Source organism: Polypterus senegalus, chromosome 6 (genome assembly GCF_016835505.1).
Source record: "Polypterus senegalus isolate Bchr_013 chromosome 6, ASM1683550v1, whole genome shotgun sequence".
Lineage (NCBI taxonomy): Eukaryota > Metazoa > Chordata > Cladistia > Polypteriformes > Polypteridae > Polypterus > Polypterus senegalus.
In genome coordinates this window covers 163,232,969-163,251,089 of record NC_053159.1, presented here as the reverse complement: position 1 = coordinate 163,251,089, position 18,121 = coordinate 163,232,969, and the positions used below count along the sequence as shown (strand labels likewise).

The window sequence follows — 18,121 nt, the reverse complement described above, 5'->3', positions numbered from 1 at the left end:
GTATAGAGTGAGAAGTCAAGCAAAATCACCAGAGTAATCAGCAGAGCTATAGTGCGTCTTTATGTGAAAACAGCAGTGTCAGATGGGGATGGGGGGTAGCGTAGGATTGTGAACACGACTGAGAGAATGAAACCGAATAAAAATAAAAAAAACAAAGCTAACCTTTACAAGTATCATACATTTACACCGGCTGTTACAAACAGAAATCAAATGTATGTTTTATTCTAAAATAGTAAGAATAAAAGCAGCTGACTTCTCAAAACGGATTTGTCGGGGATCAAACCTGTGAAGTTTTGATTACCGGTCAACTGTTGATACCATTACGCCACCGAAGCAGTGGTAGTAAACGTGTTAATGTCACACTCTAATGCGTGTTGTTTTTCTTCAGTTATATTTTTGAATAAAAGCGCACCTTTTGTAAAAGTGTTTCTTTGATATTTGGACTTCAGGCTTCACACATTGTAAACTTCATGACTGCATTTTGTCAATTATTACTAAAACATGAAAAACGTTTCTTTTTTAATGATGTGTTTACATAGATCGCTGTAGATACGGAACACATATGAAATGCATGTGTTCCAAATAACAATGTAATATTTATAAAAGGTGTGATTTTGCTTGACTTCTCACTCTATACAACTCCAAGCAACTGACACGCAGGTAAACAGACTTGAGCTGAGAAAACTGTGCGCCGGTGGAGGATGTGATAGCAGACTGTTTCCTGCTTATCAACACATTTAAAGGACAAAGGACGCTGATGAAGAGGTGAGAAGCAATTTAAGGTGGGACGGATCTACGAGTTTTTTTGTAGGCTCTGGTAATTCCAGTGTTAAGTACAAAGAAGGAGCTTTCCAAGTAAGATCAGCACAAAAATGCAGCAATGCTTAATGCAATGCATTACACAGACACCTGCTTGGAATACACACATGACATGATGGAATGAAATTGTAGTTGCCTTTGTGGGTCTGGATTTTTGTGCCCTGTAAGTGGAATTTGCACTTATTAGGTACATGTTGCAGGTTGACAGAAGAGATTTCATATTTGTATAAATGAGATTTATATCAAAAATGTGAGCACCAGTGACTAAGAAACTGTTATGAAAATGAAAGCATTCAAAAAGCAAGCCACTATCTGTTGTGGGAGAGTAAGACTGATTCATGGAAACCTTTGTTTGAAAATGCTGTTTCTTATTTTACTTAGAATAACAGTATATAAAGACAGAAAAACACATTTAAGACTGGGGTAGCAAAGTGGTACAGCAGTTAAAGATGCTGGCTCGTGGATTTAAATCCCACATCTGATTGCTGTCCATGTGGAATCTGCCTGTTTTCCCTGGGACTTTGTGGGTTTTCCTCCCACATCCTCAAAGACATGAAGATGACTGGTGATTACAAATTGTCCTAGGGTGGTTGTGTGCATTAGTGCACCATATCTAGGGTTGGTTAATATGTTGTACCTGACACTGCCAGGCTCTGGCTCCTGCGACCCCGAAATATATCAAGAGTGTCACATGAACACTGGAAGCATTGTTACTGAAGTCACTTTGTCAGGTCATTAAAATCTGGAAGAACAAACAACTAAAGCTCTCTATTTATTACAGATATGACAAGATAAATATGGAGGGCAGGTACTTGTCTATATGCACTGTATTACACACAAATAAGTACTCTATCCTCTAAAATTTACCACAACTGCTTTCTTATTGCTTAGCCAAGCTCTGTCTTATTGTTTGTTTTCTTGCAGGTTTGTGACTGAGAACACCGCTTTACAGTGAAGCACATATTGACAAAAATATTTTGCAATAGTCATCACCCATGGCAACATTCACCTGAAAAGGACTGTTTGAGAGGTTTGCATGCTTATTCAAACTCCATGACTGCATTCTCCAGCTGTAGACTTTGTGAGCATTTCTCACCTGCCTCAGACACATAAACATCTCACTACCATGCTTTATATATTGCCCTACAAATGTTTGAAACTTGTAACAGTCTGATGCTGGACAACAAGCATTTGACAAAAGTATCAGAATCTTGGAAACACTTGTGGAGGTGATTAAGCAGTGAAATGCAAGGAAATAAATTTAGGAAGAACAGATGTGGCTTGCAGCCTCCAGGATTGTGCCAGCCTCGTGGCATCATGGATTAAAGAATGTCCAAGAGTTGAAACCACAGTTTGCATGAATGCTTCCAAGGTAGCACACAGCAACAAGGCATACCAAGCACAACAACAACTAACAGAGCTGACTTTCAAGTCATTTTTATTTACTTTTTAGTTATAAAAGCCTAATAGTTATTGTGCAATTTGTTTTTTGGAGTTACAAAAGCTGTATCTTTGAGCAGACATACATTTCAAAACCTTTCTCATTTAAAAGCACTACTGCTTAAATACTAGTGTATTATAAACAGGTTGATTCTTATATGATGGATGATGGCTACTGTTGTTAATGTGATGTGCTTACTTTCTAATCTTCGTGTTTTGATAGGAATTAAATTACTCATTTTTTTAATTAGGTAAATTCCTTGTAATTAGTAAAACAGCATTTTGAAGCCTGCTTAAAACATTTCAGAATGCTGCAGCATATCCCAGCAGCATCAAGCACAAGACAGCAACATACCCTGAACCAGGTGCCAGGTTACAGGAACAAACAGAACTAGTAAAGTCTACACAGCGAATGTACAGATAGGTGAGGTGTGTCTGAAAATACCAGATGAAACAGCGCACTAAGCGTTGGTGTATTTGAGGTGTACGCTTTGAGCAGCTGTACTTACTGGCAGTACTGAATTGCAAAGGCCAAGGAGTTATTAATAATGCACCATTTTTAAACTAAATTAATATTTTCTTCTTTTCTGACCAAGAGAAAGGGGAAGTGAAGAATGCACAGAAGGTATGTCTTATTTAATGATAAATTCAGTATGCTAATATTTACATACAGTATATAATTGTAAAAAGATATTAGTGTTTTGTGATTATACAGTATCTAGTAAAATATGCATTAATGATAAATCTACATCAAACCAGTGGTATGTACATTCATTTTACACCAAATGGAAGTTTGTTTTAATTATTATTCAGCACACACTATTAATGTTTAACTTGTGTGTACAAAAATGAGAATGATACCCTCCGAGGAAAATACTGACGCTGATTACAGATATAGCAGTGAGCATAAGCAAGGTTGAAGAAGATTAATAGAAACAGAATATTTGTTACTGAGTAGAAGAAATGCGAATTGAGAAATAAATGTATGTGAATTATTCCTCCATTGTGTCTAATTCTTTAACACCAATCTATATTCTCATTTGAATGGCTGACGTTATCTGCTGCATTTACCAAAATCTTCAGTCAGGGAGACTCACCTTCTAATGCTGTCTCATCATTCCAAATACCCACTTTAGGCTTCCTAGTAAGAGCAAAGGTACAGTATCCTCTTGTAAATATCTCCAAGTAAACTTTTGCAAGATGCTCTAACTTAGTGAGTGCTGAATTTTTGGGATCTTGACTCAACGCATTCCTGATCTGTACTACATGATCACCTTTTGAGCTGCCATATACAAAGTCAGCTAAGCATTTGAATTAATAATCTTCACATTACCGTTAACTGCAGTCATTCTTGTACCAACACCACAAATGAACCAATGGCTTGGAGGGATTTACTGTACATGGTTATCTTATCAATGCAACTCATTTTGCAAAAGGCATTGGGATCATTTTATGTTTTAAACTATAATATGTAGTAAATTAAAGTGAATTATTGTACTTGAGTCAAGTAAACATTAAGAAAATATATAAAGCCAATTACATATATCACAAAATTTTAAATAAAAACTGACATTTTACAAACTTGTAACAGCTACTGTATTTTATATCTATGTAACATATTTAGATATTTACTTAATGTATGCATTTTAGAAAAAAACATATTCCAATAAAAAATTAGCCATCTTAAAACTGTTGTAAAGTCATATGTTTCAGCTTGTTCATAAAGAGTTCTGCTGTATCCAGCACACTCATGCCTTACACTGCAAACACACATTTTTTTTTTAAAGTGCATAATTTAAATTGAATTTTTTTAAATAACATTCTATTTTTTATGTGACAAATTAACAGTAACATTTGATTCAATTGTTCTAAAACAATTTGTTACATGTATTATGGCCTACATGTTGGTGCTTATGCCCATTAACTTTGAGAAAAGTCATTAATGGGCTGATTACTGCTCATTAACCTATACAGGGCCATTACTAAAATTTCAATGAAAAAGGAAAGCTCTTTCTAAAATTTGTGTATCAGTATTAGAAACAAAGATAAAATCTATATGCTGACAAAATGTAAAAATAAAACTTTCCTTAAATGTTTACAAGCTGTTAACTAACATAACATGAAATTCTCAAAGCCTCTCAATCCAACTATGGATCAAAGGAAGCCGGCAGCACTGGGTACAGAGCAGCAGACAGCTCCGGGCAGGTTGCTCGTATTCAAGCCCACTCACTCACACATTCACACTCACATGGGGGAAGTTTAGAGTTGTCAAATAACTTTTGGGATGTGACAGCAAAACCATAGGGAGAATATGTGAACTCCACAGAGACAATGATTAAGGCACAAGAGTCAAACCCAGGATTCTGGATCCATGAGGCATCAGTGCTAACTACAACTCCACCATTCTGACTAGCTGGTAACATCTATATATATATATAATTCACTAAGGCAAGACAACCATGGAAAGCACGCCGGAAGGTGCGTGGATTCACTAAGCCACCGACAAGTGAGACACCTATGGCGCACGCAGGAAGGAGCCACGCCCACCAACTCCAAGACCATTGGATATGACGACAACTCGCAGGGCCACGCCCACCAACTCGGACGCGATGACACAGAAAAAATGCCGTCATTTATATCCGTCTATCGTAGAGTTCCAGAGTTCCATCTTCATTTACTTACTGTTGTATTCTCACACCAACCCGTTTTAGACAACCGTGTCTTTCCAGAAGTGTTTAGCATTCAATAAATAATTATGCATGAGATTGAGCGTGTGTCTACCCGGCGTGGAGAGACGTGGGTAAGCCGTTGCACCCCATTCGGGCTGCAAACCATGGAATTCACACTAATTGCGACTCATACGCTCCCACTCATTACGTCCCTACTCTTTGTGCACACCCCCCTCCCACCTCGCTACTACCGTGGTCGGGTGTATTGGTGGATTACTGTATATATAGAAAGGCAGCCAAAACCGCACAGAGCAATGATAAGTCTACGTGAGTCACAGGTGCATCTGGACTGTGCAAAGACGACAACGACTCAAGTGACGAGTTGGAGGTGGGCACATAAGCAGGCAGTGCATACTGAACTAGAAATCAGCAGACTAGCATGACGGAGGGAGCGGAGTGGATGTCCTTCTACTCTCCTCCCGTTCCACCCTCCGTGCCTGAGCGCTGCACGGTCGATTGTGTGTTGGTTCATTCCGTGCATTGTTACAATGTTGCTTTTCTTGCTGATTTATTACATTACCGATTTTTCAAATGTTAATTTCTCCCTGTGCTTAAAAATCATTAAAAAAACGGCCTGATTATGCGGCGTATGGTATGCCGCAGGTTGGCTAGTATTATTAAATTTGAAATTACTTGCATGTAAAGCATATATACTTTATAAAGCTGAATAATTATGATTGTTTTTAATTTATTTAGAAATTATATGAATATGGATAGACTTTGGGAGATGTTAAATCAAATGTCTAAGAAGTCCAGTGGCTAAGACATGTAACAATAAGCCTACAGGTTCAACTGTCACTGCTTGCTTGTTGCTTTTGTTCTACATTTTTTAGCAAAACCAGGGTTTTTATAAAACAAAATAGACACAATAGGATAATCATAAGGACAGCACTATATACTGTATCAAATTAACAGAACAGAAAATAATACCCTAGGTGGCGACTGGTGTTGGCTATAAAGGATATTATCCCTAGCTATTACATATAGTGAGTACATGTCCACTTGCTCACCTACCAAAAACTTAGAATATTCATCACCACTAACCTTCAGACCTCTACTTCTCTCTTCATACTCTGGCTGCACTACTTCTATGAAACAGAAGTCCTTCCTCAAATGTGCCTCTTGAATCTAGTGTCACTGGACCATGGGTAGAAAGCAGCCTTTCATCTGAAACCAGGACTTACTTCCATTGCAATTCTGAACCATTTCTCAGTTAAGAAAAATTGTCTTATACTCCATGTTCTATCATACACCAAAGCGCAGTATAGTGGTCCAAGGTATCCTTCTTAGTGCCACTTTCCAGTTAAAGTGGAAGGCAATATTGGTACTGCCCAGGCTTCCTACCTTCTATAATATGCTTTAGGACCCTTCCACATCAGACAGCACTTGCTGACCCTGAATCTGGAGGAGCTTTCGGGTTCTTTGCCAGTAAACCCATGACTGCTTCCTCGTTTCATGGGCAAACGAAGTAATAACAGGTCACATTCGTAAAAATATGGAATACATTCTCTCAGTAGTTTTTACCCACATTGGTACTTGAGAGGGGAAATTCACCAGTGTGAATTTCTAATATGAAGTACAGATTATTCCAGGATTGCCCCCTTGTCATGTGTCATTCTTATTCTGCTTCTAACATATAGAAACCTGTCCCAATGTAACAGTTCTATTTCACCTATTATTGGTTAAAATATATGAATATAAATGTATATGTGAGCTGTACTGCATTATACATTTAAAGGAATGATGAAACACTAAACCTAAAATAAATGATAGACTGACTATATGACTGCGTAGTTTATAGCTTATATCATTTAAATGGTTGTTCTAAAACATACCTGTTTCTCCCCACAGTGTGTCACATGCATTGATTTCAACAGCATGTTCATTATTGAGAGCCAAGAGCTTCTTGACAACCTGCCGAAAGCAGACAAATAAAAAACAAATTATTATTTTTAAGGGAACATTGAACAAAATAATACTGAAACAACTCAAAAAAGTATGCAAAACAATTACTATAGCAGTAAGTAATGGTTACTAGAACAAACAATTCACATTTCATTTCACATAAATTAATATTAATTAAGTGGAAAACTACTGTGTACAAGTTTTATTTTTAATTATAATAGCTTCTTTACCCTATCATTGCACACTCATAATTATATGTAATTCAGGGTAAAACAGAAAGAAAATCAGGTACAAATAAAGATGATATGAGCTGACATACTGTCAATGTGGTTGCATTTGACAGAGTAAGTGTTGTACCTGGGTGTGCCCCATGCTAGAGGCAGCAATTAAGGCTTGCTGAAGTCCCTTCTTTGTCACAGGGGTGTTCTGTTGCTGCCCCTCGGTCATCCACTTGGTATCCAGGAGGTAGTCTATGATATCAGAATGGCCCCTTAAAGCAGCATGGACTAAAGCACACTGCCCACTTTTGTCTAGATGGTCAACCTTCACAATGAAAAAATTAGAAATACACGTTAACCATGAAAGTTGAAAGAAACAGGAACTCAGTGCTATCATTATGAATGAAAGTGCTGAAGTTGATTTCTTGTTTGATCAGCAGGCAAGTAATTATTTTCAAAGACTTGATAAACAACTGCTGACTAAAATAAAGAAGTTTCAAATGAAGGCACAGAACCATTTGCTCTCACTTTGTGAACTATCTAATGATCAATTCAATCTTGTGGAGCAGCACTGCTAACAGTATTTGTCTTCTTATGGAGTTGTATTCCTTACATTTACTCAAAAAATCCAAAATAGTTAACATTCATAGAAAATGCAACTCTTCAGGAAGAAGCTGGTGGTGGGGGGCAAGGAAGTGGCTTCACAAAGAATCTGACCACAAATCAGGTAAGACAATTGCAGATTAGATTTAATGTTAAATTGCAAGGTTATCCTTGTAGTGCACAACCTTTCAGGGAAACCCAGCGGAAGCTGTGTCTATGCACAAAGACATCCAGTCTAAATGCCTCTCTAGGAGAATTTAAGCAAGGTAGACTACATGGGGTTTTGTTTGTTGTTTCAGTCTGTTTCTTAATATATTCCACACTATTTTAAGTTTATTCATCAAAAAAAAAGTTTTTTGGAGTATATTTTTGCTGCAAAAATTAGGCGGAATCTATACAGAACAGCAGTGGACAATGGCAGAAAATATCACCAAATTTTCGGGTGTTTTTCTTTTAAGATATAACTGTAAATCTTAAATGTCAATTGTCAGTGTGCTTCAATATACTGTACCACTCAACCCACTGTACACTGCAAGACCTAAATAATTAACTAATCTGAAGATTATAATCACACATTAGAAAAAGGTTTTAGTGAGAGGATGAAATCTATTCCTATTTACCAATTGTTGACTAGAACAATATTATTATGTTGTACTGGAGATGAATTTTAGTGCACTGCGTCAACTGGGTGACATTTTGGGATCTGAGGATGAACATATTATTTATGACTAGCAAAATACCCGCGCTTCACTGCAGCGAAGTACTGCCCTAAAATTTTTATTAAGAAGAAAAGTAAACCTTTTTAAACTGAGGGAAAATATACCAATAATTATTTGTTAAGGATCTCTTTGTATGCCACGTTGTCAGTTCGGCCCTCTGGTTGTAATATGACCAAGCTGTGCGCTGAGCTTACTGTTGAGCATGCAACATACTGTTGGCCAAGTGAAAAGCAATCTTGCCTCAAATCAATGCCAACCTTTTGTAGGGTCTGTCCCTGAGACTTATTAATTGTCATTGTGAAGCAGAGCCTTACTGGAAATTGGACGCGTTTGAATTAAAATGGGAGATCAGAGGGTATAACGGGGATGCGAGGAATAAAAACTCTCTCCCCTGAGCCACTGCCAGTAAAAATAGTTGCCTCAATTAGGTTCTTTTGCAGACACGTGACCTGAAGTCTCGTGCCGTTACAAAGTTTCGGTGGCTGCAAGTTTCTCAGTAACATTATTGGTTCAACCAACTTTCAAAATTAGATTATGCTCAGGAGTGCCTAGAGGATTCAGAGTGTGGAGAAACTTTACCGGATAGTGCACCGCGTCTTCCGATTCTACAACTGAATCCACAAAATGATATGTTTTTGGTTGTGAAGGTAGTTCTTGAAGTAAAATGTGGTTTATAGTCGTAGTCATGTCATTTCTTAGTGTCAGGATAGCTCTCTCCCTCAACCATGACATGTCGTTTTCATTGGAAAGTTCAATATGGCGGCCGACGGTGGCATCATACCACCGAAATAAGTACGTACATCGGTTTCGGTTAGCACAGGGAAGCCACCTACCAAATTTCGTGAAGATGGGGCCATAAATAAGAAAGTTTAACATGGCGGACGTTGTTGACCGTTATGACCGTTTTTGAATTTTGAAATAAAACCTGCTTACGTTTGGTAAGTAAGCTGTAAGGAATGAGCCTGCCAAATTTCAGCCTTCTACCTACACGGGAAGTTGGAGAATTAGTGATGAGTGAGTTAGTGAGGGCTTTGCCTTTTATTAGTATACTAGCAAAATATCCGCGCTTCGCAGCGAAGTAGTGTGTTAAAGAAGTTATGAAAAAGAAAAGGAAACATTTTAAAAATAATGTAACATGATTGTCAATGTAATTGTTTTGTCACTGTTATGAGTGTTGCTGTCATATATATATATATATATATATATATATATATATTGTAAACAAGCGCTTTATAGCGCCCGACCCGGCATAGAATAGGCAGAGGCACGTGTTCACACTCACAAATATTTATTTTTCTTCAGCTGTGTGACACGCCTTCCCGTGCACACAGCCCAAACACAGTCCAAAACACAAACACAAAGAAGCCAAACACAAACCCACACTTTCCTGCTCCACCACTCCTCCCAGGCAACCTCGTCCTCTTCCTCCCGATTCTGGCCTCGATTGCTGGGAGGCAGGCCCTTTTATGCCCCACCCGGAAGTGATCCAGGTGCCTGACCAGCTGGTCTTAATTGCACCTCCGGGTGGGGCTGATAAACCGTCCAGTGTGGTGGCTGGAACTCTGCAGCACCCCTAGCGCCACCCCATCTCCCAACCGGGCTGCTGTGGTGGACTCCATGTCCCATGGAGCCACGGGGGAGATTGAGGAGGAATCCAGTGCCAGGGAGACTGCCCCCAAGCGCCCCGGGGGAGGTATTGCAAAGTCCATGATGGCTCCCCGGACGTATGCATCAGAGCGCCCCGGCCGGGCATGGGACCCGGCTGTCCGTCACAATATATATATATATATATATACACACACACACACACACACATAAACATATATAGATATACATATATACATATCTACATATTGTCAGGAATGCCAGGGGCAATGACCCGGCCGGGACACCGTGAGGGACCGGAAGAGGGTCAAAGCCCACCCTGGATCACGTGGGGGAACGCCTTCCTGGTTGTTCTGGGAGCCACAGGTTGAGGGCATGGAAGCCCTACCCTGTAGGGGCCTGTGGTCACTGCCAGGAGGCGCCCCAATGCCTTGGGGACCTGTTGCCCCAGCACTTCCGCCACACCAGGAAGTGCTGGGGGGAAGACTTTGGGAGACACATTTGGAGAGCTTCCAGGGGGGGCAGATGGCATTTCTGCCTCGCTGGGGTGTGGCCAAGCGAGGAATGCCGGGAACACCTGGTGCTCATCCAGGGATAGGATAAAAGGGGCTGTCTCCATTCATTCGAGGCTGGAGTCGAGAGGAGGCAGGACGAAGCACAGAGGAGGTGTGGAGGCGGCCCGAAGAAGGCATTTGTGGCCAGGACTGAGTGTATTGGGGTGTTTTGTGCACTACTGGGTCTGTGTGACCATTGAACTTGTCTGTAAATAGTGTAAATAAACATGTGGTGGTTGAAACAACATGTCCGCCTATCTGTGTCTCCTCCAGACCGCGAGGGGGCGTCCGCCCTGGTTATGTTGGGGGCCTCGGGTAAAGGGCTTGGAAGCCAAGCCCTGTAGGGACCCGTGGCCACCGCCAGGCGGCCCCACGGTGCCTGTAGAAGTCTGGAGCCCAGCACTTCTGCCACACCAGGAAGTGCTGGGGGGAAGAAGACAGGGGACACCCGGAGGGCTTCCGGGTGCGCAGCCAGCATTTCCGCCACACTGGGGCGTGTCTGTTGAGGAGTGCCGGGAAGCAGCTGGAGCCCATCCGGGTTCCTATTTAAGGGGCCGCCTCCCTCCAGTCATTGGTGGATGTTGGGTGGAAGTGGATAGAGCTGGAGAGAGAATTGGAGGCGGACAGGAGAAAGGCACAAGTACTGTGAGGCCTGGACATTTGGGGGAACGGTGCAGAAGGCACTGGGAAGTGCACTAAAGTTAAACCTTGTAAATATTGTAAATAAAAGTGTGTTGGGTGCAAAAGCGATGTCCGTCTGTCTGTGTCCGGGCCAGCGTCCAAAATATACACATATATACATATATATACATATACACATCTACATATATATACATATATATACACATATCAACATATATACAGTATACACATACATATACACACACACATACATATATACATATACACATACATAAAGATATACATATATATATATACACACATCTACATATATATACTGTATATAGCAAAATCCCCGCGCTTCGCAGCGACAAAGCACTGTTTTTAAATTTTTATTAAGAAGAAAAGAAAGCCTTTTTAAACTGAGGGAAAATATACCAATAACTATCTGTTAAGGATCTCTTTGTATACCACGTTGTCAGTTCAGCACTCCGGTTGTAATATGACCAAGTTGTGCACTGAGCTTACTCTTGAGAATGCAACATATAGTCGTCCAGGAGAAAAGCAATGTTGCCTCAATTCAACCTTTTGTAGGGTCTGTCCCTGAGACTTATTAATTGTCATCGCGAAGCACAGCCTTACTGGAAATTTGAGGCATTTAAATTGAAATGGGAGATCAGAGGGTATAACGGTGATGCGAGGAATACATTCAGAGTGTGGTGCTCTGCTGTTTTTTTGTGTAACTGACTTCACACAGCTTCTCCGCTGCTTTGTAAACGAACGCCATATAAGGCCGTCGTTTCTCCTTGCTTCGTGGTTCTGTACTGTTTTATTGTTCGCTTATTACGATTGTTATAGTTATTGTGTAGCTATTCGAGACTTACTTTACTGTTCAGGTGCCCATTTCCTTTATTTAATTTGCGGCTTGTACGCTATTTTTTGTTCGTTTATTACGATTATAGATATTTATTGATTCCCTTCTTTAGCTGACTGCCTGCTCATATAAGGCGCTCCGCTGGTTTTTTGTGAAGCAGCCTTTACACAGCTTCTACGCTGTTTTATAAACGAACGACATATAAAGCCATCCTTTTTCCTTGCTTCGCCAAGGAAGCTGCCTTTTTATATAATCCACGGGTTCTCCGCTGTTTTATTGTTCGTTTATTACGACTGTTATAGTTCTCTTTATATAGCACGTTGTCAGTTCAGCACTCTGGTTGTAATATGACGAAGCTGCGCAAGCTCACTCTTGAGAATGCAACATATAGTTGTCCAGGAGAAAAGCAATATTCCCTGAAATCAATGGCAACCTTTTGTAGGGTCTGTCCCTGAGACTTATTACTTGTCATCGTGAAGCAGAGCCTTACTGGAAATTGGAGGCATTTGAATTGAAATCAGAGATCAGAGGGTGTAACGGGGATGCGAGGAATACATTGAGTGTGGAGAAACTCTAGAGACAGCGTGTGTATTAACTTGTGGATTTTTCTGTGAGTATTTGGTGGCAGCGTGACGAAGTTGCTTCCACAAGACCGCGTTAGCTGTGGAGCTCAGCTCGGAGCATATTGTTTTCCTACCGTGTCAATTGTGTAATGCGTTTTTTGAACAGGTTTGATGCATGGAAGTGATCACTCGTACTGCGTTCAGTCAGTTCACGTGAGCTGCTCTCTTGTGTGATGTTGCGATGTTCACGGCTTTATTTAATGTTAGCTAAGACCCGGCACTTAAAAGTTTCTCGCTACAGCAATTTTAACTCAGTTACAAAGTGATCCAAAGTCTTGTTTATACCTCGTGTCTTCTCATTAAACTTGTATCTCCCGAATAACGTATTTGACGAAGGCATGACAAACGGCAGCGGTAGCATGTCTATAAACTTAATTTAAACTTACGGTATACACCGTGCTTTGTTTCTGCACTTCTAAATAAACTTGTATGCGTTTTTCTTCAGCGCTTTTTGGAGCTCTTCCTTGTTTTCTACGCACTGCGTTCACAGTCAGTTCACGTGATTACATGGGATGCGTGATGATGTGACACGCAATTCCGCCCCCCACAGCCATCGAGCTGAAGTCCATTACAGTATATGGAGAAAAATAGGTTGCAGTTATGACCATTACGCGTAGAATTTCAAAATGCAACCTGCCCAACTTTTGTAAGTAAGCTGTAAGGAATGAGCCTGCCAAATTTCAGCCTTCTACCTACACGGGAAGTTGGAGAATTAGTGATGAGTGAGTGAGTCAGTCAGTCAGTGAGGGCTTTGCCTTTTATTAGTATAGAAGAAGATTCTAAAAGAATATATCAGTGAGGTTTATGTTTGGACTTTGACGAGGTGTTCCCAAAATTCTAATTTTTTTTTCTCCAGTCAATCAAATGTTGAGTTGCTTGTTTGATTAGATCATTTTCTATCAGCATGACCCAAGTAAATTTCAATTTTAGCTCACAGATGGATGGCATGCCATACAGAGCAGAAGTAATATATTATTCAGTGTAGCAACACAACAGCATGACCACTGTTTGGCTTGATTGCTGGCATGAAGTTCTTCCAGTGGTGTTGTTCTCCAAGTACACAGGTACATTTTCTTCCCTACTATTCCACCTATTCTTATGGTGGAGTCATTAACAGTTAACTTAGCCTGATGTCTTTGGATGTTGTTTAAGGTTTTATTTGTAAATTTAAATAGACTTTTACATCCTGTTCAGCAACTATCCCAACTTGAACCATATATATATAATGGTGATTCCTTTATTGACAGTCTGGTGTATTTAAGTTTTATTATTTTTTCCTCTAGAACCAATGTGCTAACAATTTCACCCTGATTAAGACCAAAGCCATTTAAACGTACACTGGTCCGATATGATCTGAATCAGACCTGACTGACAACAAAGGTATTTACACGCTGACCTAACAATATCTTTAATTAGATCAGGTTCAATTTGAAAACTACATGTTTAATTATCTTATATGTCAGACTCAGAAGAATCCTTAAAAGTAGGTGTCATTTGCTTCCGTTAATCTCCCCTATATAATATTATATTGTTAGGGCCTGAACTAATTGGTAGTGGAGAACGTGTAGTATTGACCTGCCTTTAGCATATTTGTTAGTTATTCATCTAAAAATATTGCTAAAATTAAGATTCTCCCAGTGCTAATTCAAATATGAATCATGACCCTCTGTCTTGAGTTTTTCCAGGGTGGGTGTCATCTATTTTTTATATAAGATGCAATATTAACAAGCCTAAAGTCCTTGGGAATTTCCCCAGTTTCTTGTGATTTCTGAAAACCAGGCATTTATATTTTCAATCAGCTGCCTTTTACCACTTCTGATTCTCCTTTTTCAAATGTTCCTGTTATGTATTTGTGAGCCTTATGGTTGACACTCTTTTTTGGAAATATATTACAGAGCTTCCTTTCCTTCAGTTTTTCTTGTCATGCTACTCACTCACTCTGCAGACCATTTATGTTTTGTATTGATTTTAATTTTAATATTAAAGCAAATGTCTGAATAATAATTTTCTATCCAAAATTACCTTCCTGATATTATGATATATTTGATTCTTTTTATTTAGTCTGCAGTGGAAAAAGACCAAATTTTATTTCAGTCATTGGTACATAATTTTTGATAACTTCCATTCATAATCACTCCTTTGCCCCCATTTTCTTTTCATTTGAGACTTCCTCTGAGTAAATGAAATGCCACAAGAAAAATAAATATTTTGTAAAATTCAAATGAAGATATTTTTTTCTAAAGGAGGACACATTACACTGGACAATGAAGATTTTACTTCCTGAACATTTTTGGGTGTACAGTATCTAATGGATTTTGACCTGCGGATCACAATAAACACCTTTACGTTTTCCTATCACATACTATTTTATTATAGTACTTTAGTTTTATGATTTCCTTTCATATTATTAGTATTCATAGAGCATACAGTACAATAACTACCACTGGAACCTTTGTGCTGATCTAAAATCACTGCTAGTAGGAATGCTACTTGGACATACCAAGTTCTGTGAATGAGAAGGCAAAAATGGTCCCATTACAATATAAAGAACTTGCTGCTCCATAAGCATTTGGCTTCAGGGCAATAAACTGTGGCACATAAACCACTTGCCAGCCAAACGAATATGTTTTTGTCTGCACTTCATATAAAACATTTACTGATTTTCACAGAATGCTGTGAAAGTGATGAACAAGGAAGGTGAAGGATTTCAATATTTGAGACAGATGTATCCATGAATAGCTAATACCAAGCTTAAGGTAAGCATTTCTTTTATCTTTTATTCAATTTATAAAAAACATGTAACATTCCATAAAATCAAGTCAAATTTAACAAAACTAAATTCAATTTAACCCCACCCATGAGAAAAAGAGGAAGGCCAACAGCCAGAGTAAAACTTTGAGAGTAGTAAAGAGGGAAAGAAGTCCTTCTCCCCAATATAAATGCTTATTCTAAAATGTTATTGATTAGATCCTGCCAGGTTTTAAAAACGTTTTGAACAGATCCTCTAAGTGAGAATTAGATGTTTTCCAATTTCAAATAGTATAAAACATTAGTTACCCTCTGACTTAAAAGAGGTGGGCTAGGATTCTTCCAGTTGAGCAAGATAAGTCTATGTTAGTTGTGGGCAAAGTCAGTCCTAGAAGGCTGCTGTGTCTGCAGATTTTTGTTCCAACCCAGTTGCTTAATTAGAAAACAGTCCTTGCCAACAATTTAATTTCATTGCTTCTTAGTGCTTTAACTCCGCCATGTCAGGTCAGTCTTTCACTTTTTTCTCTTTACTTTCCTTCCAAGTATTTAATTAAGCCAAATGGTGCATGATAAATACACACAGGTGTAAATGGAAACAAGCTAAATGGAGAACTGCTGTTTTCTTTTGTCATTTGCATCTAATTGCTAATAATGAACAATTACAAACTGAGAATACAGGTGTTTAAGACTAAAATAAGCAACAAGGGTTCAAAATCTAAACAAGTCAGACAACTAAAATGAAGCAGAGGTGTTACATGAGCAACAAGTGCTTCTTATTAAGCAACTGGGTTGGAACAAAATCCTGCAGTCACTGTGGCCATCCAGGAACGACTTTGCCCTCCTCGGTCTATGTGCTAATAGTGAAGTAAAGGCAATTACAGTTTGTTTCTAGATTCTAAATCCATCTGGGAGTACGCCAAACACAGCTAGTAATAGATTAGGAGTGATTGTGACACCAAGGCTGTCTGATGACGTTTAAATATTTTTGCCCAGAATGTTGATAATTTGGTACACGCCCAAAACATGTGGCCTAGTGAGGATTGAGCTTGACTGCAACGTTTGCAGGTTGGTTCTTGCCCTGGAAACATTTTAGACAATTTTAAACATGACAGTTGTGTGCCATAAAAAGTTTTACGTTGAATAATTGAATGCTTTGTGCACATGGAGCCAGAGTAAATTCTGTGCATGGCTGCCTTCCAGTCATTTTCTGAAATGCTGCGTAAGAGATCCTTTTCCCACTGTACTCTAGGATCTTTAAAAGGAACGGACATTAAAATGGTTTTATATATTAAAGAAATGCTGTCTGAATCTTTAAGACAGATCAATATTTCTTCTGTAATATAAATAGTTGGGAGGTGACGAAAATTGGGTAGATTTCATTTGGCAAAGTTTCAAATTTGGAGATAGTGGAAAAATTGTGTTAATGGGAAGCTAAATTTGGAGTATAATTGTTGACAGGATGCAAAGACATTATTTATATACAAATCTCTAAATGATTTAATCCCATACATTTTCCAAACATTAAAAACTGTGTAAATTTGAGAAGGTGGAAAAAGGTGGTTATCATATAGAGGTGCCATATTCCCTAATTTGATGTGTTTCCTACAATGGTTCCATATTCTGAATGAATGAAGGACAACTGGGTTGTTATTATATGGACGATACCTTGTATTTACTGGTGTACAAAGCTAGGAATATAAAGAGGATTTTATTTCTATTGCGGACCAAGCTAGTGTGTGTTCATCTATTTGTATCAATGTCCAGGTTTTTATAGCTTGTATATTTGCTGCCCAGTAATAAAATTTAAAATTAGGTAGGGCCATGCCACCTTCTGATTTAGATCGTTGTGGAGACATCCTTAAGATTTGTGGATATTTCAAATTCCAAATAAATGAAGTTATGATTGAATCTAATTTCTTAAAAAAATATTTGTTAATGTATATTTTGAAACAGAAACATAAGCTTAGAAAGGACATGCATCTTGACAGTATTAATTCTCCCTGCTAAAGTAAGATGGAGGGCAAACCATCTATGCATATCTTGTTTAAGTTTTTCCAAACAGACAGCATTTTATTTTTTTAAAAAAAGATCTTTATTTTACTAGTGATGTTTAAAGGTAAGCATTTTTGTTGGTCTACAAATCAGACATGCCATCAATGACAAGTGGTTTAAAGATCTGCTACACGGTCTGGTAGAAATGAGTAGAACGCATTTAGTTGATAGTTGTAGTTATTATAATTCAAAGACACATGATATTCTATATGGTGTTCCACAAGGATCTATCCTGGGTCCACTGCTCTTTTCGATCTCCATGCTTCCATTAGGTCAGATTATCTCAAAGAATAATGTGAGCTACCACGGCTATGCTGATGACACACAACTGTATTTATCAATAGCGCCTGATGACCCAGACTCTCTTGATTTACTAACATAATGTCTTACTTGTGTTTGTGAATGGATGAGTAGTAATTTTCTCAAACTAAATAAGGAGAAAACAGAAATTTTAGTGATTGGCAAAAATAGATATAATGAGGGTATTTGAAATAAACTTGATTCATTAGGATTAAAAGTCAACACGGAGGTAAAGAATTTAGGGCTAATTATTGACTCTGACCTAAATTTTAAATCACATATTAATCAGATAACTAGGATCACTTAAGAAA

General features: G+C 38.7%; 1 protein-coding gene across 4 annotated transcripts in view; it reads right to left on the bottom strand.

Annotated features, from left to right (window-relative positions):
• LOC120531758 (protein TANC1-like) overlaps nucleotides 1-18,121 on the bottom strand; it is a 539,293-nt gene that overhangs the window by 41,416 nt on the left and 479,756 nt on the right. For all 4 annotated transcript variants that reach the window (XM_039757454.1, XM_039757458.1, XM_039757456.1 and 1 more), the window contains exons 18-19: nucleotides 7,251-7,436; nucleotides 6,824-6,902 (exon numbers count right to left, since the gene is read on the bottom strand). In XM_039757454.1, the coding sequence (XP_039613388.1) occupies nucleotides 6,824-6,902; nucleotides 7,251-7,436 (265 nt within the window). The remainder of the gene's footprint in view (nucleotides 1-6,823; nucleotides 6,903-7,250; nucleotides 7,437-18,121) is intronic.